General features: G+C 42.4%; 1 protein-coding gene across 1 annotated transcript in view; it reads left to right on the top strand.

The window, feature by feature from the left end:
• The window catches only part of dusp22a (dual specificity phosphatase 22a), a 91337-nt gene extending 64646 nt beyond the window's left edge, over positions 1 to 26691 (top strand). The window contains exon 7 of the mRNA XM_084337458.1: positions 24425 to 26691. Within this exon, the coding sequence (XP_084193584.1) occupies positions 24425 to 24601 (177 nt within the window). The 3' untranslated portion in view covers positions 24602 to 26691. The remainder of the gene's footprint in view (positions 1 to 24424) is intronic.
• The last annotated feature ends 537 nt before the right edge of the window (positions 26692 to 27228 follow it).

The raw sequence follows: 27228 nt of genomic DNA, 5'->3' as shown, positions 1-27228 counted from the left end.
GGCTTATATTATTCTAATGACTTGTTTTATTAGGAGATCACAGATATTGCACTGCCCTATAGTAGTCATACTGTAGTTCTACTACAGTACAGTACACATCTTAGCATGACATCTTAAGGCCACCACAGAGATGTTGGTTGACATCGACCTGCGTTAAATGTAGTAAACTGGCATGATAAATGTAGAAAATTGGTAAGTGGTTGTAAGCTTGACTGAAACCTCATGCGCAGAATCCGATCCACTCTATTCTATAAAAGTAGCGATTTTTCGAACGTATTCAAGTATAAACATCATAACCATGTCACAACAGCATTTAGAATGTATATTATCATCAATATGTTAGTTTAGGAATAGGTTAAAGTGTTATTAGATAGATTTTCCTCTTCGAAATGTCTGTATATTCCGCAAGATGCGACCATTTTGTAAAACCTTGAATCATGGGAATTGTAGTTTTTTTGCAGCCATTTTGTAGCGGACATCCAGAGCTCTGGATCTGCGTTGGAATCTTTCAAAACTACACTTCCTGTAAGGTTCTATGGGGTTCATAGTTCTGTATGAATTATTTCAATAACTCTTATTATTCGGGATAATTCTACCAGAAAAGGTAACGTTTTTGATAAATATTGAAACGCAGTTAGTTTCTCTTCCCTATTGTTAGCATGCAGCAACAATTAGATCTGAAATTTGTTTCACAACGGTTGCACTGTGGTGAAAATAAAAAAGTACAGTCGATTTCATTATCTGTTCTTATGCACGCCTGGTGATACTAAATCCAAATTGAACTCTGGCATTTGAAAGATAATATATGTATATATATAAATGTGCGAATTGGCTATAATAAGGTAATTTATAAGCCTGCTATTCTATAATAATATTTAACATATTGCATTGGTCCGGATGAGAGAATTCAGTACTGTATCTACAGAACCTTCTGTTTAATCATCTTCCCTTTATTCATTTCCTTAGATCTTTTGTACGATCTCAAGAAGGTACTGAACGAGATCAGTGGCAGTTTTTAATGTTTGGTCATTACTAGCATGGTGTTATTCACTGTCAAAGATGCAAAGAAAAATCATAATTCATATTCTCCTTTCTTTCATCACAATTTAAGCAAGCCTAGTAATAGACACAATATTTCTGACACTGGGAATACATACAAGAATTATGCAAATGGCCTTGTAGAAGTGGAGCAATATTCCATTTACTTAGGTATGTATTTTAGGCAGATTTTCAGAAAATAGTCTCCGGGTGTCAGAGATTAATACAGTCTATTCCACTATAGATATATCCACGCGAGGCGGCTGGGTGGCGCAGCTGTCTAAGCGCTCGTCACCAACGCGTGAGACACCGGTATCGAATCCGGCTGTCAGCGTTGCCTCCGGCTTGGGCCGGCCTTCATACTGACTCAATTGGCAGAGTCAGCGGGAGGGGAGTCGATGGGTGGTAATCTGGTCGTTGTAAACAGTGACTCCTACAGGTCGGTCAGGGCGCCTGCACAGCAAGGACAGGAGATGTCGAGGGTAGTGTGAGCCTCCCACACGTTATACCTCGCCAATGATGAGAGTCCACGCTGGCATGTGAAAAGAAGTGGCTGGCTGACTCCGCATGTATCGGAGGGGACATGCGATAGATTCTTCAACCATCCCCTTTTTTTGTATTGAGAGGTTGGCAGTCGACTACGGCTCCTTTCGATCTATTAGTCGACTAGTCGCGGTCAGCCCTACTTCCTATACTATTCTATAGCATAACTACAGTAGACCCTTACTGGACAGTTCTATGTAAGCACTTATGTATACCCTTGTGCAGATGCTACTCTGTATCTACACTTTTTGAAAGGTGAGGGAATGGCTTTCCCGAGCATTTTCCACCACCAAAATGTACCTAAGGCAAAACATGTGATGCACACCTGGGTGGCGGCTACTCGCAGGCTTCCATGTAGGCCACATTGTGGTTATTTTGGGGTGGGGGCGGGGGGGCAGTTTGCCTCCAGCTTGCACACGGTGGAACTCGCTCGGCGACAGAAGGGGAACTGCAGGGGTTTGCTGGGATTGCATTAACGTAGTGCTGCTCATCACGTGACATCATTACGGTCAGCACCTTGCGACACAACTTTACTGAAAGGAAACTAATGATCCAACACTTCAAGGTTTTCGAGGATTTGAGGGGAAATGTGATTTCTTTATTTATCACCTTCCCACATTTGACTCAAACAGAGGTTAATAGATATTGAGGGATCTTAAGGACAGTAGTGTTCTTTCTTCCTTATATTTCCTATCAAGTATGGTACATACTAAAATGTGCTAAAATGTCTGTTTTACTCTGAATATTGTTGTTATACTAGAAAAGTATCGGTAGTATGCTCTGTTAAGAATCTCATAGGCAAAGCGGTCAGGTGGCGTAGCGGAGATTGCGTTCGTCACCAATGCAAGAGGCTGCGGTCTCGACTCCCGGAGTCGGCATTGCCTTGGCTTGGGCCGATTGTCATACTAACTCGTTTGGCTGAGTTAGCGAGAGGGAAGTCATGGGTGGGAATCTGGCGTTGTGGACAGCGACGCCTACAGGTCAGGTCTGGGCGCTTGCTCAGTGGAGGCAGGACTTGATGAAGGCAGCGTGACCTCCCACGCGTTACGCTTCACCAATGAGAGTCCGTGCTGCCAGGTGAAAAAAAAAGTCACCGGCTGTCGCCGCACGTGTCGGAGGAAGCGTGCGGATGACTTCAGGGTTCCCGTGTACCGACCAGTAGGAGAACATGCGCACAACAACCAGGCAGGGGAGGGGGGGAATTGGCACAACGACTAAATTGGGACGGGAGAAAAACAGAGAAAAATCGGAGAAATAGGATTTAAAAAAAAAAAAATCTCATAGGCTTATTATCTGGCATGTGGAGCAAGCCTGAGTCATGCTCGGAGCCCTGGACCATTTATCCTCATGTGTCGGGACTCGGCAGCCCAAGGCTCTTCCTTTGCTGCAATAGTAATCTGTATCACTATTTCACATCATGTAGAAATTTGACATTAGATCATTTAACCATATTCTGGGCCTTTCATTCATTAGGTGGAAGCCAACAGGCCAGGGCAGTAACCTGTTATTATGTTTATTACAAACTGTTTGGGGTAGGGATGGGCATGAATTTTCACATTGTTTTTACCGCTGTAAAACTGTGTAGTGTATTGAGATATATTAATTGTTACACTGCCGAACAGCAAGCTAGCTAGCCAGGTATCATAACGGTCTGTAAACAGCTGGGAGAACAGAAAAGAAAGATGACGAACTAAGTTCACACATTTCAAGCATCAGTGATGTAATGTTCGGAAGTAATGCTTTACGTTCACCTGCTCCACTAGTGTTGGCTGTTAGCAATGACAGCAGCCAGCTAGCTCGCTTGTTGATTATCTCACATTCGCTATTAAGTAAAAACAAAATCATGTGTGGGGTGTTTTTGTGAGTTTTTTTTTGTGAGTTTTGCCCATCCCTACTAACGAGCCCATCATACTGGCAGTGGCAGAATGGGCTACATTGGACAACATTATAGTTATAATAAAAAAAAAAAGTACATATATATATATATATATATATATATATATATATATATATATATATATATATATATTAGGGATGTCCGATATTATCGGCCGACCGATATTATCGGCCGATATCGGCAGTAAAATGTGATATCGGAAAATATTGGTATCGGTTTAAAAAAAGAAAAAAACAATAACAATATTTGTTATATATATATCCAGTGAAATTATTAGTTACCTGAAATTATTCAGTTTTTGGGGGGGGGGAAACCCTGCATATATCGGTATCGGTTGATATCGGTATCGGAAATTAAGAGTTGGACAATATCGGAATATCGGTATCGGTAAAAAAGCCAATATCGAGCATCCCTAATATATATATATATTAAGGCTGTCAAAGTTAACGTGTTAACGCACAATTCTTTTAACGCCACTTTTTTTTTTAATGTGTTTTTTTTTACTTTTTTTTACTTTTTCTTTTCTAGACTTCACTCAGGTGTATTGATACTCTCATTGGGCCTCATTCAACAATACTCTTATTATTTATCTCCATACACAGGTAATAAACACAGACGAAATTTTTATTCTCAACTGGAAATTATCACCAGCATGATTTTTATTTAATTTTTTACAAAAAGTCAGTAAAAGTAAGTTTTTTACAAAAAAAAGTAAAGAAAATAAGTTTTACAGTAAAAAAGTAAAAAATAAGTAAAGTGGGATATTCAATATACATATATACAGTACACATATGACTAGAGTGCACGTGTGTGTGTGTGTGTGTGTGTGTGCGTGTGTGTGTGTGTGTGAGAGAGAGACACTGCTCAATTGTGCCACGCAGTAAAACAGTTTCTGTCTATAATGAGACAGAGGGCGACATCGCAGCTCTTCATGCTCATTTCACCATCTATACCATGGAGACCCTGTGTATCAACACGAATAAACATGTTGCACAATTGGAGGGGGGCTTCCCACCCTCCAGAACATTTACAACAAGCGGTGCAGGGGTAAGGCTAAGAGAATCATCAAGGACTCCAGCCACCCGAACAACTGCTTCTTTGAACTGCTGCGGTCAGGCAAGCGATACCGGAGTCTCAAGGCGAGCACAGAAAGACTCAGAAGAAGCTTCTATCCCCAGGCCATCAGGCTGCTCAACGAACAATAAACACTATGCAACAACCATCAAATGCACACAGCACACACATCCACACGCACACACTTACTTTAAACAAACAACACACTGCAGCACCCACTCTCCACACTTTAGATCACCTAAACACACTTTATATTTATTGATAAAGGATTTGCATCCCATTTCTGCTTTGCACTATATAGTATTGTATATTAGTACATTGCATAGTATATTGTATATTGTATGGTAACTCAGTTACTTCTAGTCTGCATCGAACATTGTACATATGTCTATACTGAACACTGGGACCTCTATTTTTACTTCTTTTTACATGCTATTTTATTTCATACTTATCTTGTCTAGCACAGTCTCTGGAGCGTAACAGTAAGAAGCATTTTGTATAAAAGTATTCTGTACTTCTGTATGACAACTATTAAAGAAACTTGGAACTTGACATTGCAATGGAGAATATTCCATTCTGTATATATTGCGTACAAAGTCTGCAAACCTAGTAATAATAAAAAAGCAATAAACATCCATAATAAGTCTCTCACCTGTCTGGGTCATTTCTTGACCTCAACCGGGCTTGAGCACGCCCTGCCCCCCTAGATGTCCCAGGCAAATCATTGCTGTAGACAATGACATGTAAAAAAAATACATTATTTTCAACTTTTATGAACAGTTATAACTAAACAAAAGCACTAATAATAATAATAATAATAATAATAATAATAATAATAATAATAATAATAATAATAATAATAATAATAATAATAATAATAATAATAATAATAATAATAATAATAATAAGTCTCTCACCTGTCTTGGTTAGCCCTCCTTCCATGTCTCGCCTGCACTGAACTGGTTGAAGGCAGGTCATCTGCTCCTTGCTCCTCACTGTAGAAAACAATAAAAAGCACATTATTTTCAACATTCAACAAGGAATCTCTTATCTTATACAGCACATATACACATATTTACAATCCAAAGAGTGTTCTTTGCTAACCCAACAAGTACAAGAGTGTGACTGACTAAACATAAGCAATAAATCTCCAAAATGAGTGGCTTTACCTCTCGTTGTTGTCATCTACAAAAGATGACATCTGAATCATCTGAAGATTCTTCTACTTCTACTTCTACTTCTACTACTACTGCTGCTACTGCTACTACTACTACTACTACTACTACTAATACTACTACTACTACTACTACTACTACTACTACTACTACTACTACTACTACTACTACTACTACTACTACTGCTACTACTACTGTTATAAGTCGAACTACTAAAGCTAAAGTTTTGCTGGCTGGGAAAACGTGTGTTCTGCAGAAATGATCTTGTGAACAATGTATCGCTCACTTACATTCTTCTGCTGTTCTTTTCTCACAGTCAACTTCCGCCTCCTTCTGCACTTCCTCCCAGTGTTTTCGGTTTGATTCTAGCACAACAAATGGCCAAGATATTGATAAAAATGTAACGCCTGTCAAATTAAATCTGGCACATTTTACGCATGCGTAAAGGTTTATTTAGCATCGAATTGAAATTATCCTGGTTCAGTTATTTATTGTTTTATCAACACCAAATATCCTGATTATCCTAAGACTGGTAAAATAGATTCCTTACCTGAGATCAGATGTTATCCAAAAAGATTATTCCAATTCCTGATCGCCATTCCATTATGTAAATACATAATCCACACGTTTTCCGGGCCGGTGAGCACAATCGATCCTTCAGATGCCTTGAGGGAAAAATAAAATGAGGAAACTGACCACCCCCCCTTCAGCAGTGTAATGTAATGGGGTGCAGTTACACAGGGAGAGACGATAGGGGGTGGTATCTTCCCAATTGAGCTCAGACAGATTCTGCAGCACTCGATTGATGAAATATGAATTAAAATCGCCAATAAAACAAAATACGGCAAACAAACGATATATGTCGTTGGCGGGCACTCAACTGGCGGCATTAACTAACGACTTATAGCGTTGGTGGCATCCAAAGTGTTAAGAGAACAATAAGAAAAGCCACCGCCACATTCATCAAGCCGTTCTTAACGTCGAAATCTGTGCATACCCAGGAGATTTGCATGATGAATCCCACTCATTCTTAAACTCAAAAGCGTGTTCGCGCTAAATTCATTTGCATACAGACACGCCCACCATCTCCTTATAAGGTGAATGAGGCTTATATTCAACAGGAAGCGCTTTGCGATCTCAAAATGACACACACACACGTCTCACGACTTGCGACTCAGTGCATGTGTGTGTGTGTTCCTGTGGGTCGCGCATCGCGCGTGTGTGTGTTAATCTGATGACAAATAAAGACTTATACTTGTCTATAAATCTTTCCAGCAAAGTAGGCTTTGTCAATACTGAACGACTGGCTGCGCGCTTGTCAAGAACCAATCGCGGCGCGCAGTATACTGATATATATATGCCGCTGATCCATATGCTCTCTCCTTTCAGAGAGAGATGACAGGTGACAGATCCGGTATTTCCGAACCTATAGGTTCGGAAATACCGGATCTGTCACCTGTCATCTCTCTCTGAAATGTCCGTGGCAAAAACTCTGAGTGCGCTCAGAACTTTAGGTGTGGAGCAGAGTTTTGATTGATTGTTGAACATTTTATTAACAGATTGCAAAATGGGTACAATACAGTACATGGAGAATTATCCGACGTTTTCCCAAATATGTTTATTATTATTATTATTATTATTATTATTATTATTATTATTATTATTATTATTATTATTATTATTATTATTATTATTATTATTATTATCATAAGTAACATTTATTGCATGCGTTAGTTATTGTCTGGTGCCGCCTAGTGGACGCACTTTGGAACGCGTATTGTGACTCTCGTGTAGCTTTATGCCAAGCAAGCAGTGCAAAAATTTACCGTAGTGGCATGCAGTAATGCGCCTTTCATTTTCGCGGAAATAGGCTGTCTATTGCCATTCTCTTTGACAAACTCTAACCTTAACCAGCTCCTTAACAGCGCCTAAACTTAACCGTTCTAACCTTAACCAACTCCGAAACAATGCCTAACCTTAACCTTAACCATAGAAATTATATTGCCATTCTCTTTGACAAACTCTAACCTTAACCAGCTCCTTAACAGCGCCTAAACTTAACCGTTCTAACCTTAACCAACTCCGAAACAATGCCTAACCTTAATCGGCGAAAGAATACACGTTAAAAAAAAATCACGTTAAAAAATATTTTCGATGGGATTCGAACTCGCCAGCAAACAAGCCATAGGATCCACAGCCATGTGTCCTAGCCAATTGAGCTATTTGTTGGATACTGAATAAGGGGCGGTGACTTATATATATTGAGCTCCGCTCGTGTCGCATGCGCGGGCACCTCGCGCGAGCACGCCGGCGCACGCACGCACCTGAGCGAGCACGCCGCCGCCGGTGCACGCACGGTAGCATTTGTCTGAAAAGAAGGGCGCTTTACCGCACTAGCGTGCGGTGACGAATGCGGAAGCATTTTTGCACTGCTTGCTTGGCATTAACGTACAGGCGGACAGGTAAGCTGTCTCTGCGCCGGCGCGTCGCGCTATTTAAGTGACACTCTTGACCATAGGCTGTAAGGTGAAAAGCCCTGTGGGCGAACTGACTGGCCAACGGTACGTTGCATTGTATGCGCCATTAATATCTGCAATTATCCTTTCATTTATATATCTAGTTACTAATTAATGCTGTTTATTTCCTTTCCTTTGTATAGGTAAATAATCTGACTAAATCGACTACTGAATCGACTCTGTATCGTCTATCGACGACTAACTACTGACAACTACTGACAGTTGCTAAATGCTACTATCCAATGCTAAACGCTGACAGTTACTAACTGTAACCTGACTATCAACAAACTGTTATCTGTGTCGACTCTGCTGGACATTACCAAATGCCATATCGACCTCTATACTGACATTATCCACTAATGTCTGAATGTACGCTGCTGGCTAACTGCTAACAAGTACTACTACAGACTTAAGCTGCTACTAACTACCAGCTACCAGCTAACTGCTTGCTTAATTGATCACCTGGTGATGATGGCCAGGGGCGTAGCTGGGGGGGGGGGTAGCTTAGGATGCTTCCAAGGGCCCAGCACTGAGGGGGGCCCCCAATTTTTTTTTTTTTAACTAGACATCACTCAGGTGTATTATTGATGCTCTCATTGATACTATGTTTGTTTCTGAAGTGTGTGTGTGTGTGTGTGTGTGTGTGTGTGTGTGTGTGTGTGTGTGTGTGTGTGTGTGTGTGTGTGTGTGTGTGTGTGTGTGTGTGTGTGTGTGTGTGTGTGTGTGTGTGTGTGTGTGTGTGTGTGTGTGTGTGTGTGTGTGTGTGTGTGTGTGTGTGTGTGTGTGTGTGTGTGTGTGTGTGTGTGTGTGTGTGTGAGATATATAGAGAGAGAGGCAGGGCCGGATTAACGACTCGAGGCCTTTTGGAGGCCCCTCGTCACTAGAGGCCTTTTGGAGGCCCCTCATCACTAGAGGCCCCAAATTATTATTATTATTATTTTTTTACTTTTATTTTCTTTTCTTTTGGAGGCCCCTCGTCACTAGAGGCCCCAAATATTTGTTTATTTTTTTTTAACTTTTATTTTAAACATTTTTGGAGGCCCCTCATCACTAGAGGCCCCACATTTTATTTTTATTTTTTTCTTATTTTGGAGATCGATGTCATACTGTGACACTGAATGATTGTCACTGACTGACGCTATCTGATTGGCCACTGACATGTTTGCCCAATCGCGTGACGAGCTGTGTCTTTGCCCATTTCCTCGTCAAACAGCCTGCAAACTACCTGGTGTTCTATCGCCATGCTCTAAGACAAACTCTACCCTTAACCAACTTCGAAAGAGTGCCTAAGCTTAACCAGTGTAGAAACAGGCATCGGCCAATCAGAGAGCGTCTTGCCAGAAATGCGGCTAGGTTTAGAAATAACGCGACTAGGGGCCTCCACACTACACACTAGTACTAGTACTAAATACCTATATGTCCCTATGCCATAAATATCATGTATGTTGTGTATGTCATAAATGTCTATATGAATTGAAAATGGGGAAACCTGATGTAAACAAGACAAACATCTTTCTCTGCATCCCCTTAACAATTGTGTGTATTGAGCCGTACTGTATTGTACCCATTCTGCAATCTGTTAAATACAGTTTTCATTCATTCATTCATTCATTCATTCATTCATTCATTCATTCATTCATTCATTCATTCATTCATTCATTCATTCATTCATTCATTCATTCATTCATTCATTCATTCATTCATTCATTCATTCATTCAGTAAAAAAAATAAAAGAGATACGAAAAAATATATATAATCAGATCCTCATCCAGCGTTTACTTTCACAGCATCTATAGTGACTACTAGTATCATATCATCTCTTCTCTATCTATTTTTATTAAATTTTTTGTATTGCAAATAAAAATATGATTGATTGTTTGATAATGAGGGGTGAGAGACGTTGAGTCTACGTGACACTGACGTCCAGGTCCAGGGGTCACTGTCAGGTCAGGTCAGGTGACCACTGATCGCGAGAATTGCACTTGCAAGTTGATCAAGTAGGCTAAGACTCGTCTCGAGTAGTACTGTATGATCAATTGAGACTGTGAGTGACACTCAAAAAACATGGATAAAAAAGTTAAACGGTGGGAAAGCGGAGCTGCTAAGTTAAAGTCTAAACAGGAAAGGGACAGAAAGAGCGCGTTACTTCGGCAAAGCATACCAACTATCGCTACTTTTTTCACCCCGTCAGGTAAGGCTAGCCTGGCTAGCACTAGTAGCAGCAACGTTAAAGAGGCTGAGCCAGGCGCCGCGGGCAGAGAGGACAAGAATGCTAACGTTGTTATTATTATTGACACTAGCGACAGAGAAGAGGTTCAAACTGACACAAAATGTTGATTTATTCATTATGATCTGTTTGAAAATTAGAAATATAGGCCTCTCTCTTATACATGCCTCCTCCTAATACAAGCCTGGTATCCACTACCGTTGAAACAAATACAAGCCGGGGTTACTATTAGAGGAATTACTGTATTCTATATATTTTTTAAAGTGACATATAAAAACGCCACTGTGCGTGCGTGCACGTGTGAGTGGGGGGGCCTCCACAAGAATCTGGCCCAGGGGCCTCTGAAGTCTTAATCTGGCCTTGGAGAGAGGGGGGGCTTTGGTAGACTATTGCATTGGTCCATTCATTGAAGATGAACGCAATGCGACATCCTTTATTAGGCTCACCCACCAACAGTGCAGGTGCTGAACTGCTGATCCGAATGTATAGGTAAAAACCATATTATGCGTTTTCATCAATAAAAAAATGGCCAAAAAAAATTCCGCTCGCGCGCTAACGCTCGCTCGAATTCACTGGGGGCCTACAAATACATTCTTTCATGGGGCCCAGAATCTGGAGCTACACCCCTGATGATGGCAATTCAGTTATCCAAATAACGGAATGTTTGGACATGGAGTCCCAATAAATGAACATTCTTGCAAAGTCCGAATTGTTTCTTTTGGTTCAATTTATAAGTTGTTCGCCTACACCCTTCCAATGGGGACACTTAGTTGACTCATTGACTGAGACCGCTAGATAATTGGACAGTACAGCTCAATACACACAATTGTTAAGGGGATGCAGACCAGAGAAAGTCTTTCATCTTGTTTACATCAGGGTCCCCCATTTTCAATTCATCATAACATATGACATACAGATAGACAGTACTGCTACATCTATACAGAGGAGAGGAGAGGAGAGGTTGTAAATATGCGTTATATGCGTACGGCCTGGGCAGCCAGCATCGAACTGTTCTAACAGCAATATATAATCCATTTCAGAAGCAGAACGCACGCAATAAGTTATAATGATAATAATAATTATTGAAAAGTTCTGGGTTTATAAAGTCGTATTTGGGGGTACTGTATTTGGGGGCAATTGACCAATGGTTTGCTTTCAACCCATGAACTCCTTCCTCTCTCACCATTTTATATATATATTTTTATTTGATCTACTAAAACGGTATTGTATTATATTGTTTGTTTTGTAAAGTGTCTTTGAGAATTAGGAAAATCGCTATATAAATCTTATGTATTATTATTATTATGAATGGTAGGCTTTTTTAAATGTTTCTCATCTGGGTAAGAGTTTCTTATCTGGGTAAGAGTGCTCTCGACCACTCTTAGAATTTGGTCTTGCCTGAGAGAAAAGCAGCAATAAGAAAACATTGCTGAATCCCAGGTAAGAACAAAATAAGAGGAAATGCTAGTTAAGAACGAAATCTGTTCTTATATCGCTTCATGAATGAGAGCGAGAGAGAGAGAGAGAGAAACAAACCCCAAAAACGTCCTTCAGCACATAAAAAACCACCAGTTTTATAAGAGTATTTTACAACTTAAAAAAGATCCGTTAAGGTAGATTTAGAACAGATAAAAAATATGCAATATAATAATATCCGATTAATCAGATTAAATATTTTAATCGACTGACAGCCTTAATATATATACAAAAGTGGGCAAAGGAGGCTCAGATAGTTAAATGGATATGAAAAGGAAACAAAGAGTGCGTAATGTGATATAATGCAATAAAGATTTAAGTATTATGATTACTTGCTAAGACGTACCGGTCTGTAAAATCATTTGAGTTATTCTTCTGTCCTTACTTCAAAAAGGATCCTCTGGGTGGGTGACAATATTGTCACAAGGAAAGATGAAATTACCTACCTGGGTTCCATCCTAGAGGCTAATCTTTCCTGTGACAAAATGGCATCCAATGTAATAAAAAAAGTCAACCAACAAACTCGATTCTTGTACCGGATCTCCTCTCTGGTAAACAAGAATACCCTGAAGACTCTGGCAGGAGCACTCATTCAAGGGTACTACGACTATGCGTGCACCTCATGGTACCAAAGCACCTCAAAGGCGCTAAAAACAAAATTACAAACATCTCAAAACAAACTGGTCAGACTACTGCTTGACCTTACTCCTAGAACCCACCTCACCCCTGCCCACTTTGACAACCTAGGATGGCTTAGAGTAGACGACAGAGTACAGCAACTTGCAATGGGCCTGGTCTACAAGATACACTACGCGACCAAGGTACCCATGTACATGTCAAAATACTTCCCAAAGGTCAGTGAATACCACGATCACAACACCAGAGGGAGCTCCACAAATCATGTTAAACCCAGATTCGGCTCAAACAAGGGACTAAACACGTTTCGCAATTATGCCACATCAATGTGGAACGCCCTACCCAAAGCTGTAAAGGAATGTGAATCACTACCCACTTTCAAAAACACTCTCAAAGAACACCTACGGGAGACTGCAATTCGAAACTGGCCCCTACAAATGTCCTAACCCAGTTGTACAGTAAATGACCACGTATGGCTTTGTCAGTATTCCAATGTACAGTGTACAGTGTCCCCCCCCCCCTACCCAACCCCCCCCCCACCTCCAATGTACAGCCCCCACCCACCCACCCAACCCCACCCCACCCACCCAACCTCCCCCAATGTACAGTTTCTACGTCAAATGTATATACACTCTTTTTCTGGACACTTTTTGTATCAAACAGTACTGTATTTGCAAATCTGATGTCATAAATGTATAGATGTAGCAGTACTGTCTATCTGTATGTCATGTATGTCATATATGTTATGATGAATTGAAAATGGGGGACCCTGATGTAAACAAGACGAAGGTAAGGCAAATCACAGTTTTAAAATTACATAAAAAACATAAAATGAGCATAAAAAGATAGCAGCAAAGTAAGGCAAATCACAGTTTTTCATATTAGGATCTAACATCCCAATAGGCCTCTCTGTACGGTTTGATTCAGTTTTAAAATAGGCAGTAATAAAAATAGAATAAAAAAGTGCAGTAAAAATTGTTAATACAATAGAAAGTAAAATGATGCAGTACTACAGTGCAATAAAATAGTAAAATTAAAAAAAAATTGCCCTAATTTACAATACAATAATTTGGTTGATGCGGGCTCCTGAGTTACTTTACAGGATATGGTTCTGAGTTACTTTACAGAACAGCAGAGCAGCTCAACTTTGAGTTTCTTTACAAAGGTCTGTTCTAAATGACTTTATAGAACAGTTCTGAATTAATCAAATCAAATTTATTTGTAAGGCCCGACAACACACGTTAATGTCCCCATGGGCCGGACACGTCTTCTTTAAACAAGAGGTGGACGCGGGCAAATACTGCGGCATGGTCATGCTGGACCTACAAAAGGCCTTCGACACTGTCAATCACACCATTCTGATTGACAAGCTAAAAGCAATTGGTTTTGATAGTCTATCAGTGAGCTGGATGCAATCCTACCTGGAGGGGAGAGAGCAGATGGTGGAGGTAAACGGTACCCTATCCCCCCCCCTCACAGTAAACTGTGGTGTTCCACAAGGAAGCATACTAGGTCCGCTACTGTTCCTAATTTATGCAAATGACATGTCGTCAGCTTGTGACTGCAACTTGTTCCTGTTTGTGGACGACTCAGCCCTGCTGGTCTCTGACAAGAACAAATTACAGGTTGAAAAAACCCTCAGCTCAGAACTAAGCAAAATCTGCATATGGCTCGCTGATAACAAACTATCATTACACATGGGCAAAACAGAGTCCATTCTCTTCGGTTCAAATAACAAACTCAGCAAGACCGACGGCTTCTCAGTTACAGTGGGTGACAATATTGTCACAAGGAAAGAAGATATTACCTACCTGGGTTCCATCCTAGAGGCAAATCTTTCCTGTGACAAAATGGCATCCAATGTAATAAAAAAAGTCAACCAACGAACTCGTTTCTTGTACCGGATCTCCTCACTGGTAAACAAGAATACCCTGAAGACTCTAGCAGGAGCACTCATTCAAGGGTACTACGACTATGCTTGCACCTCATGGTACCAAAGCACCTCAAAGGCGCTAAAAACAAAATTACAAACATCTCAAAACAAACTGGTCAGACTACTGCTTGACCTTACTCCTAGAACCCACCTCACCCCTGCCCACTTTGACAACCTAGGATGGCTTAGAGTAGACGACAGAGTACAGCAACTTGCAATGGGCCTGGTCTACAAGATACACTACACGACCAAGGTACCCATGTACATGACTAAATACTTCCCAAAGGTCAGTGAATACCACGATCACAACACCAGAGGGAGCTCCACAAATCATGTTAAACCCAGATTCGGCTCAAACAAGGGACTAAACACGTTTCGCAATTATGCCACATCAATGTGGAACGCCCTACCCAAAGCTGTAAAGGAATGTGAATCACTACCCACTTTCAAAAACACTCTCAAAAAACACCTAAGGGAGACTGCAACTCGAAACTGGCCCCTGTAAATGTCCGAACACAACCCCCGCCAACACCCCCCCCCCCCCACTCCTACCCCCCCCCCCCCCCCCCCCCCCCCCCCCAACCACCTCCAATGTACAGTCCCACCCCCACCTACCCAATCCAATGTACAGTTTCTACGCCTAATGTATATACTCTTTTCTTTCTGGACTCTTTTTGTATCACAAATACAGTACTGTAATTGCAAATCTGGTATGTCATAAATGTATAGATGTAGCAGTACTGTCTATCTGTATGTCATGTATGTCATATATGTTACGATGAATTGGAAATGGGGGACCCTGGTGGAAACAAGACGAAAGTCTTTCTCTGGTCTGCATCCCCTTAACAATTGTATGTATTGAGCTGTACTGCACTGTACCCATTCTGCAATCTGTTAATAAAGTTTTCATTCATTCATTCATTCAAACAAGTCAAGAAGAAACATCACAATGAATCAAGAACAAAACAAAAACACCATGAAGTCCATTTTTTTTTTAATAAATTAATGCAACACTCCCAGACATACCCCACACGAAGGTAAGGAAAAACTCACTAAAACATACATAGCAATAGGAAAAAATGCACCACAGGCAATGTGGAGGAGAGAAACCTTAGAAGGGCCGTTCAAGGGGGGATCTCCCTTCTTAGATGTCGGTGATAGTAGTGTTGCAATAAAACAGGCGGAACAGTTGGTAAGTATGCACATATACTAGGGGTGTAACGGTACGTGTATTCGACCCGTGAATTTACGGTACGGCCGTCACGGTGCGGTACGTGCAGCCATACGACGAATACGTGATGACAACACACCAGTCGCACATGCAGGCACTCACGAGGTCCGTGCGAGTAGAGCGCTCGTGGCCGGGCACACAGAGTCCGACTTCAGAGCGAGCGAAAGTGGACAGAGAATGGCACATTTACATTAGAAGAACAGCTGCAGGGTCATTACAATTTTACAGTTTTCTTTCGTTTTCTTGTTCACCCAATAATGTTAACCCAATGAAACCAATGGAAAGACACACACACACGCCGCGCATCGCCAACACACACGCGCCGCGCATCGCCAACACACACACATGCGTGCGTCGCCAACACACACACACACGCCACGCATCACCAACACACACACACGCCGTGCATCGCCAACACACACACACGCCACGCATCGCCAACACACACACACACGTCGCCAACAAACAACAACAACATTCTCCCCCGCCAGACTCACGCTGATCAAATAAAAAAAAAAACATTTTCGGACTGATCATCTTAGCTCCTCTCCAGTTGAACTGCTATTGTGTTTAAATCCAAATAATCCTCTGCCATTGTTTGTAGCATGTCATCTGTTCTCTACTATTCAGTCTCGTGCAGTTAAATCCTCTCTAGAAGTGAAACTGAAACTTACCAAGCCTATAAGTTGTTAAAGGGGCACTAGGCAATTAATTTACTCTGGATGCCTGAACACAGAATGACACCAGTATCACTGACTACCACGGCAAGCCTATAGAAAATTATTCTATTTAATAATAATAATTATAATAATTATCATAAATATAATATATAAAAAAAAAAAAAAATGATATTAATAATGATAATAATAAATATTGTTTTTCTGTTGTACCGAACTCGTACCGAACCGTTACCCCAATACCGAGGTACGTACCGAACCGTGGCTTCTGTGTACCGTTACACCCCTAACATATATACGTGTAATGAAACGCAAATAAGTGCATGCAATAGCAACTGAACATTTACAGACTTTTTACAGACACTTTATAGAACAGTTGTTCAAACTATTAGAGCAGCTCTGCCAAAGCAGGCTCCTGAGTTACTTTACAGGATATGGTTCTGAGTGATAATATTCAAGGAGATCCTATAAACCCGGGGACAGCTTGTGAAAACGGAACATCGCACACAGGGGGCCACCCGGCTTCAAACTGTACCGTTTGTACTGAGAATGACAGGACAGAAATGTGACCTTAGAAATAACGTGACGGGGGTCGTTTAATCATTCTGATGCTGGGAAAATGGAAGCAAAGAGGGCAGCTTTGTTTATGTGCCATGATCAAAATAACACATTTTAGGAAGACAGATGAACGTATTGCTTTCAGTCGCCACTTTCACTTCATACTGTTTCGCAACAAATATGGTATTGCACACAATTATTACAGTAGATGGTTTGTTTCCTGGATATCTTTGAGAACCTGTCGACCTTTTTCATTTTCACGGCCAGTTGGTTTATGAAGGGTTTTACCAGACTGGCAAAATGGAGCATATCACACAACCACAGTCTGTGAAACGATGCTTGACTAGTCGGGCTCAGAATTGTGACCAACATGGATGTATGCAACCTTTTATTAATTGAGAGTTCATCATTTTGACTTGGGTTTGCATTATTGTGAATGGGGGGGGGGGGGGTGGCCAAGGGTACATTTTGAACGGTTCATCAGAACAAAGATATGCAATCATGTAATGTAATTTATTTGTAAGAGTATATTTTTTACATTGCACTAGGTTTTGGGTTATCTTTCTTTTTTGTATCCACAGTCAAGGAAATGGAATGCATTGACTGAAACAAGTGAATTGTGAATTCACTATAGGGCTACTCAACTCGTTCCAAGTTCCAAAATGAAGTGGCCTATAGTTAATCATTTATAATTATAAATCAAGGAGAGAGAGAAGGCAAGAACGATGAGGGGGAAATGACGTCACCTAAGGGTGCAGATGATGGAGAGGAGGAGAAAGCAGGCAGGAGTCTGACTCTGGGGCTTCACCCCCTCCCAGCTCTCATCTTGTCTCAATCCTGTGTCTCAAAACCTGGCTCTCGTCTTGCCCCGGTCTCGGGTGAAATTACTCCTGCCCGTCCATATGCCTAACTGAATATATAGCACAGTGGTTCTCAAACTACGGGTCGCGACCCAAAGTGGGGTCGTGGGTAGGTGACAGTGGGCGCATTGGCAAGTACAAAAAAAATGTAATTATTTTTGTAATGTTCTGGCAACATATTTTGGCTAAATATGCCTCGTTTTATAAATGTGTATTGATAACATAGTGCTGTAATTTAATGTTCTAATAAATTTGCATGATCAAGTTCAACAACGTGTGCTTTTATTTTGATATTCCTTAATTCCACATTGAAATTACGCGATACATTAACACTTTAATCGCCGGGAACGCCGTAACTCGTCTTTGCTCGCCATGCTCATTCTGCCGAAGACGCCGTAACTCGTCTTTGATATCAATATTTCAAAAATCTGTGATCGAAATCATATTTCTCCTCCGGGGACCTGAGATATACTGCTGATCTCCACTCAACTCTCTAACGGTTCAAGAGCGCCATCTGGTGGCCGATCGGCAGATCGGCCAACAGGAAGTGACGCGCCAAACAGGAAGTGCTCATCCATATTTCGTCCGGGCACTCGCGATCGTTAGCCGGACTCCATCTCGACACACTGGATAATCAATCGCTCGCCCTAACTCAATAAACAACGTTATTTGGACGTATTGTGGGGGACAATAATGGACAATAGAATTCACATTTATATTCTGTCACCTCCATATTCATTGTTATGCACAGGGTGTGGTTAGAGGGCATTGACGTTATGTAGTCACACGGGTTGACGTGCACGGCGCCTGGATCCAGGTAAATTGGCTATTGCTAAAGCGGAGTTTGAGGCGATGGAGTGCCTCGGCATAGTGCGCCGGTCCAATAGCCCCTGGGCCTCGCCACTCCATATGGTGTCAAAGGCCGCCGGAGGTTGGCGCCCATGTGGTGATTATCGCCGCCTGAATGATGCTACGACCCCTGACCGCTATCCTATACCACACATTCAGGACTTTTCATCTCGCCTTGCGGGGAAGGTCATATTTTCTAAAGTGGACCTGGTTCGTGGTTATCACCAGGTGCCGGTGCAGTCACAGGACATTTCCAAGACCGCGGTAATCACCCCTTTTGGGCTTTTTGAGTTCCTCCGCATGCCTTTTGAGCTCAAGAACGCTGCCCAAGCATTTCAGCGCCTCATGGACAGTGTGTTAAGGGACCTGCCTTTCCTGTTCATTTATTTAGATGACATCCTCATCGCCAGCTCCTCCAGGGCTGAACACATGGTTCACCTCCGCACACTTTTTGAGCGCCTGAGTCAGCATGGCTTGATTCTTAACCCAGCCAAGTGCCAGTTTGGACTGCGAATAATTGATTTCCTCGGGCACCGCATCACAAAGGATGGGGCAGTGCCTCTGCCATCGAAAGTGCAGGCTGTGAGCGAGTTTCCGCAGCCCTCCACCGTCCGGGCACTACAGGAATTTTTGGGTATGGTGAATTTTTATCATCGCTTTGTGCCTGGCGCAGCCCAGCTCATGCAGCCCCTCTACGAGGCACTCAAGGGCAAACCTGCTAAGCTCACTCTCACCTGGACGGAGGAAATGGAGGGAGCTTTTAAAAACACTAAGCAAGCCCTGGCTACAGCGGCCATGTTGGCGCACCCATTACCTGAGGCGCAGATCGCTCTCACAACCGACGCATCGGATTATGCTGTTGGGGCAGTGTATGAGCAGCTAGTCGATGGTCACTGGCAACCCCTTGCCTTTTTTAGTCAGCAGCTCAGAGCCAGTGAGCGCAATTACAGCACTTTTGACCGGGAGCTCCTCAGCCTCTATCTGGCGGTACGGCATTTCCGTTTCCTGTTGGAGGGCCGACCATTCACAGCATTTGTCGATCACAAACCGTTGACCTTTGCTATGGCCAAGGTCTCAGAGCCATGGTCCGCTCGCCAGCAACGCCAGTTGTCCTCCATCTCGGAGTTTACAACAGACATCCAACATGTGGCCGGGAAGGACAACCCTGTCGCCGACTGCCTCTCTCGTGCTATCATCAGTACGGTCCACCTCGGGATTGATTATGCACAGATGGCAGCCGATCAGCTTTCCGACAAGGACGTCCAGGCATGTAGGACCACTGATACAGGTCTTCAGTTGGTGGACATCTCTTTTAATGACACTGGTTCTACGCTCCTGTGTGACATCTCACTTGGGCAGCCTCGCCCTGTTGTCCCTGCCGCTTGGAGGAGGCGTGTTTTCGACGCCCTTCACTGCCTTTCTCACCCGGGCAGGAAACCATCTCAGCTGTTGGTGGCAGCCAAGTTCGTCTGGCACGGTCTTAAAAAGGATGTTCGGGATTGGGCTAATTCTTGTCTAGAGTGTCAACGGGCCAAGGTACACCGCCACACCAAGGCCCCACTAACCCCTTTCAATGTGCCTGAAAGGCGGTTTGATCATGTGCACATAGACTTGGTTGGGCCACTGCCACCATCACACGGTTGCACCCACCTCCTTACCATGATTGACAGGACAACCCGTTGGCCAGAGGCCGTGCCACTATCTTCAACTACATCTGCCGACATTGCATGAGCATTCATCGGCACCTGGGTTGCCCGTTTTGGTGCTCCATCGGATATAACCTCCGACCGGGGGCCTCAGTTTACATCGGAGCTCTGGAATGCTGTGGCCCAGGGTCTCGGGGTAAAGCTGCACCGTACCACGGCTTATCACCCTCAAGCCAATGGACTGTGCGAGAGGTTTCATAGGTCAATGAAGGCCGCATTCAGGGCCAGTCTTCGGGACAATGGGTGGGTTGACAGACTTCCGTGGGTCATGCTGGGCCTCCGATCAGCCCCTAAGGAAGATCTTCAGTTCTCCTCAGCCGAACTGGTTTATGGGCAGCCATTGCGAGTCCCCGGGGATTTCATGCCCAACACCACAACGCCTTGGTCTGCTGGCCAGCAACGGTCTGTTTTCCTGGACAATGCCAAGGTATTTAGGCCGGTGCCTACGTCACAGCACATTGTGCCCCAGGCTTATATTCCACCGGATCTCCATACAGCAAAGTACGTCTTTGTCCGCCATGATGCCCATCGGTCGCCACTACGGCCACCATATGAGGGGCCTTTTCGTGTTCTGGAGACAGGGGACAAGTCATTTGTAGTCGAAATAGGAGAGAAACCGGACCACATTTCAGTGGACCGTCTGAAACCGGCTCATGTGGACCTGGACCGTCCGGTTCCTGTAGCTCAGCCGCCGCGGCGCGGCCGCCCTCCGGCCATCAAAACCTCAGACCGCCCTCCGGGGTCTACGGGTTCCACCATGACGCAGGGTTTCCCCCTGGCCGTTAAGTCCTCAGACCACCCTCTGGTGGTAACTGGTCCCGTCGCTACACAGACTCTGGACACCCGAAGCCGCTTCGGCAGGATTTTACGGGGTCCTCAACGGCTCATGCTGCCAGTTCTTGTGAATTCTGGGGGGGCGCATGTGGGGGACAATAATGGACAATAGAATTCACATTTATATTCTGTCACCTCCATGTTCATTGTTATGCACAGGGTGTGGTTAGAGGGCATTGACGTTATGTAGTCACACGGGTTGACGTGATGACGTATTAGTTTGTATTAAGGAAGTAGGAAGTAAACATGACACGTTACGTGTATTGCATCTAAACAACCGTCTGGCAGTCTGTTTGTTCCGCATTCCTACAGTATATAGTATTATACAACCTTGAAATGGTTCATCTAGATCAATATCCCATAATCGAAAACTGTCTACTCCAAGCTGATCGTCCAACGGCGCGAGGAAGATACGGTAAGATCCAGCGTTATTTTCTAACGTGTTCCATATAAACTGCTCTGATGATCATATGACCCACACTAGGTGAATGATATAACGTTGCCCACGGAATTATAAACGACCCCCCGCCCATCCGGTCATCATCAGATCATAAGTAGTAACTTCTAGAAGTACCTCCAGTTGAAATTTTTTATCTGGCACCGATCGCTACCAAACTGTATTTGATCATCAATATAATGCATTTGGAGCTATAAATCAAGTTCTGGAGAAAGCTGCAGAAAACGATAAAAACATACTTATACTTTAGACCATATTTTAGTATGAATATGTGAATGAAAAAGTATAACGTTGCTACACCCTGAACAATGGATATAGGACATTGAATGGGCCATAATAATGTCAATTTAGCAATAGAATTTAAAAAGTTATAGCCCTGCAAAGAAGGGGAACTTCTCCATAGACAAATAGAGCTGGCAAGGGATGGTAAATTATGAATTTAACCATGGCGATTTGATTTTTGATTTGAAGTCTTTATTTTGAACATGCAATGAATACAACAAACAATAACAAAAAGCAAAACAACTCAATCTGCATGTTCGATCAAAGTGTTAAGTGTGGGGTCGCCAAAAAAATATCCTAAATAAAATGGTTGTGGTATAAAAAAGTTTGAGAACCCCTGATATAGCATATGTGTAGGTGTATTCTCTAAACGTCTTCTAAAACACCCTTGAAGCCAAGTCTTGAATGCGAACGACAGGATAAAACGTATAGTTTACAATTTAATGAAACGTCAAGTCGATACTTCTTCTACTGCTATAAATAAAAAATTAAGAAATGGTTTTATCACACATTGTCTCATTGTATTTTTAAACAAACTATCTTATGTAATGTAATTATGAAATTATCATGACAAATATTTTTTACCTAAATATCAAATTATGAAAAACATAAATATAGGAAATATGAATGAACCAATTCCTAAATTGGCTCCTACAATATGCAACAAACAGAAACCCTTGATCCCATGGGACTCCCATGCAAAGGTTTTAAGTGACACAAGGACACTGTAGGGACAAGAGACCCAGAACACTGAGCCCCCCCCTGGCCCTGCACACCATGGGAACAAGGGGAATGTAGCTAAAGGGGAAGTATATGCAGATATAAACATGACGAGCAGCGATGTCTTCTGGTGTGAACAGTGCAAAGGGGCTGATTATGTACATGATATGTGAAATTAATTAACATTATAGACTACACACAATGGTAATAATAGTATCTGCACTATGTAACAGATGCAATCATAGTGTATAAATTGTAATTTTATTGCCAATTACATTCTATATTTGTAGTCTGTTGTATTATTTTCTTGTGAGGACCCAAAGAAGCGGTCATTAATTTGACAGCTAATGGGGATCTTAATAAAACATAACATAACATGCCAGTGTCAGTATAGAATAAATATATATGTACAGTATGTGCAATTCAAAGTTTGTGACAGAATATAGAGGTTCCTTGAGCAATGAGAATGTACAGTTAATAAAAGGGTATGGGCAAATGTCAGAGTTACAGTCCATGCACATGTGTGGGGCAGTAGTTAGTCCATGCACAGGTGTGGGGCAGTAGTTAGTCCATGCACAGGTGTGGGGCAGTAGTTAGTCCATGCACATGTGTGGGGCAGTAGTTAGTCCATGCACAGGTGTGGGGCAGTAGTTACAGTCCATGCACAGGTGTGGGGCAGTAGTTACAGTCCATGCACAGGTGTGGGGCAGTAGTTACAGTCCATGCACAGGTGTGGGGCAGTAGTTAGTCCATGCACAGGTGTGGGGCAGTAGTTACAGTCCATGCACAGGTGTGGGGCAGTAGTTAGTCCATGCACAGGTGTGGGGCAGTAGTTAGTCCATGCACAGGTGTGGGGGGCAGTAGTTACAGTCCATGCACAGGTGTGGGGCAGTAGTACAGTAGCACTGGTCCTCGGTTTCAGCTCGCAGCTTTCAATCATGGGGTTTGGTCATAAACCTTCTCTCTGTCCACCTCAACGGTCCACTCAAATATGTATCTGACAACATTTTAGGCAATAAATTAGCCATGCAGTTGCTGGATCTTAATTCATATTTGATCTGCAACTCCTAGGTTGGCAGTTTGATCAGAATTGCATAAGGCACATGCGCTGCTTTGGACGGATTAATTAAGTTGCAAACAAGTTAACTTCATGCTAATTCGGTACAGCGCACGTCCCGCCAACACCTTCCAATTCGCAGCGCCCCTTCCCCTTGTGCACCTCGTGGCTGCATACACTCCTCTAACACTGTACACTGAAAATGTATTGAATGCAACCACAACTGCTAGTCCTGGCTGGAATCAATGGAAATGCACCTTAAGTGCACCTAGAAGTAGATGTAAGAAAGCCCAGTTATGTGGCATATTGCTTGCTAGTACATTTTAGATGATTCCTTTTGTTGCTTAAATAGCGCAAAAAGCAGCACTGTTTTGTATTGCCTGGTTCTATTCCCACAAGAAACTTAACCCAACTGCTCCCGATGAGCAGGTTGGCACCTTGCATGGTCGCCTCCGCCGTCGGTGTGTGAATGTGTGTGAATGAGGGGAACAAAATTGTAAAGCGCTTTGGATAAAAGCTGCTATATAAAATACACCTTACATTATTCTTCTGAACGTAACACTGACAATTGTTCCACTTTCCTCCCTGCAGCAACCATTAAAGCATTGTACCGAGTTGAACTGAACACAATTAAAGTTAACGGGTTGGATTGTGTGTGTGACTTCTCGTCTCTCCAGTACAGAGCATGGCTACAGGACAGTTTCCGTCCCAGTCCGTTCCAGGACCAAGAGCAGGTGGGAGCCCTGCTGAGTCAGTACACAGAGCAGCAGGAGAGGCAGCCCAACTGGACCAACCGGGCTGTAAGCGTCTGCGACCTGCCCTGCAACCCTGATGACCCCGAGGGCAAAAGCTGACCCATGGAACCCCCCAGTCCAGCCCAACCCCATCTGGGGGAAGCGGTAGCAGTTATTCTGTGTACGCATCTCCCACCGTAGAATTTACTCTCCAGTGCTATTATGAAATCTGAAATGATGGGGAGTTATTGAAAACCCTCCATTAAAGATCCAGTACAATGTTTTAATTGTCATAAATGTCAGGAGTAATTTGTGTTTTAGTGCACCCTCTCTGAGCACAGCCAACTCTCAATATGTTGAGGGCGTGTGGCCCTCTGTTCACTAGACTAGACACTAGATGTGACTGATCAGAGTAATCTGTGTATATTGTGTAATATTTCAAAGGAAGCAGATTGGATATCTGAAATGGCTTGATTTTGTTGATATTTAGGGGGAGATCAAAGGGCTTCTTTAGTCATCATTTTCACAAAAACGGTAGTTCTAACATTTTGGGTCATTTCATGTCAACATACCTTAAAACAAGATTGGAAAAACACGATTTTCAGTGTACTGAATCTTTAAGCAGAGAGGGATTTCTTTCTACGGATATAGAACTGGGCTACAGACTGTCACTGTTTTCCCAGTACCACCCCATATCCTCTTAACGGGTGCGAGAGCAGCCACAACAGCAGCACTGGTCCACCGAAGCCTCACTCTGAACGCATCAGAACCTCAGTCACAATGACTAGGTCTTTCCTCCCATCTCAACCTTTTATGCGTGTTTAACTTGATAGCCATAAAGAAAAGTCCATACCTCTGTTTTTCATGTCCCTATGTCTGGTCATTCATCTTTATCACCCCCTTCTTCCGGTAGTTTATAATAGACTCTTGTTCATTACTTGCATTGAATTAAATACATGGATTTTTCTAAATCGTCGGTAGCCTATTACACCAGCGTCTCCCTGCTTGCCAGTGTCTCAACTGCTGGCTACTGCGAGCTGGGTTGTTGTGAGCAGTTTGTCTCACTGGCCCCTGCTGCACTACAGCTGGAGAGGCTGCTCTCCATTGTGACGGGTCGTGTGTGAACAGACGATCTTGTGAAAAACGATTTACTCTCTTGACATGCCAATAGTTTTTATAAACATTCCCTTCACAGCGCAGTCCAGCAAGACATACAGTTCCTCAAAAGGTCTATATGGTGCACCACACTCCCCATGGTGCTGAAAATTGTGTCTCCGCTTTACCAAATGTATGTTTTGAGAGAGGTAAAGTGTCCAGTAACGACTATGAAGATAATTTCTATGTTCTGTTTCTGCTGCTTAGTCGTTTGGCCTAGTTGGTCTTGGTGTACTGTGCTTTAATTAGTTAATTAATCTAAATGCTTCTATTTAGATCAAATGATTTATACATCATGTAAACCTTAATCTTACAATATTGTATTCGGTAGCACTTTACTGTCCCGCAAAATCGGCATGTTGTCCTGCATTTGGTTTGAAAGTAAAATGGAGCCTGTTGAGACTTTGCTCATCGTCTCTTTGCAAGTAACTACAAGATTTAGAAAAATAAAAACAACAAACTAAACAAAACGACTTGGTTGCAGGGTTTTATGAGATGTGAGTTTTATCTCATCTTACACCACAATGATGCTAGATTGGAACTTTGGACCGAAGTCGCTCAAATGACTGGCTTCTGAATTTGGAAAGTCCCTCCCTGCTTCAACCTGTAACTGTGTAACTGACTTTTCTTTATCTTCACCTGTGTTTTGTCCTAATATAATCGTAAATGAGCAGGCAACCTCAATTGATTGTTCGAGTATAAAGGTTTGAATTAATTCATGAAAAGGGTGACAAGAGTTGCCTTGAGAAACGGATAGCAGGCAACATTGGGAGGGGGTAGACAAAACAATTGGGTTAAATAAGCTGCTTTGTCAAAACAGCTGTCGACAGTGGTCTCGCTACAAGTGAAGGATCTCTTCAATCCAAAGTTGAGTGTCTTCCTGTGTTACCTGAAACACTCCTTTTCCTCATCTGTACACGAGAGAATGTACCTTCCCTCTTTACTGAGGGAAGCAACACGTTTAAAATGCAGCGGTACAGTTAAGTTGTAATTGTTTTGTTTATTTTTATAAAAATCACTTTTGTCAAAATATGTAAATGCTAATAAATACTATTCATAAGCTGCATTGTGTTATTGTAGCTCATTCCTTGTGAGTGTGTATGTTCTGACCCTCTGTCCCTGCAAGTGTCTTGCACGTCTCCTCCAGGGGAACCCAGACCACCGATCTGGCTCAAACCTGGAAACCTCTACTATAGACGGATATATTGGTCAGATAATATGATCAGATATTAGCTTTTCTACAGATATAAAGCACTCGCAACAATAGCAGATAAATACACAATCCTGTGATGCATTTAAACAGTGTTTCATGTTTTAGTTCAATAGAAAGTGCCTATTTTCTACCTTTGTTTGAAAGACGTGCTGATTGTCTGATGGGGTCCTTAGCATTAGGCTATTGGTATGGGACGAGTCATCTTATTTGTTTGAGGTTAAATAGCTTTGTTCAAATATAGATATTTGAATTCCATTTCTTTCTACTCATAATAGAACTGGGCTACAGACCGTTTCTTTTTTCAAATAAAACAAGGGTTATTTTTTTATATCTTATTTTTCATAATATATACTGTTTCATATATTATTAGTATTTCATA

The sequence above is a fragment of the Notolepis coatsorum genome, assembly GCF_963971535.1.
Source record: "Notolepis coatsorum genome assembly, chromosome: 20".
Classification (NCBI taxonomy): Eukaryota; Metazoa; Chordata; class Actinopteri; order Aulopiformes; family Paralepididae; genus Notolepis; species Notolepis coatsorum.
Note: the sequence above shows the minus strand (reverse complement) of the source record. Positions and strands in the feature narration are given on the sequence as shown.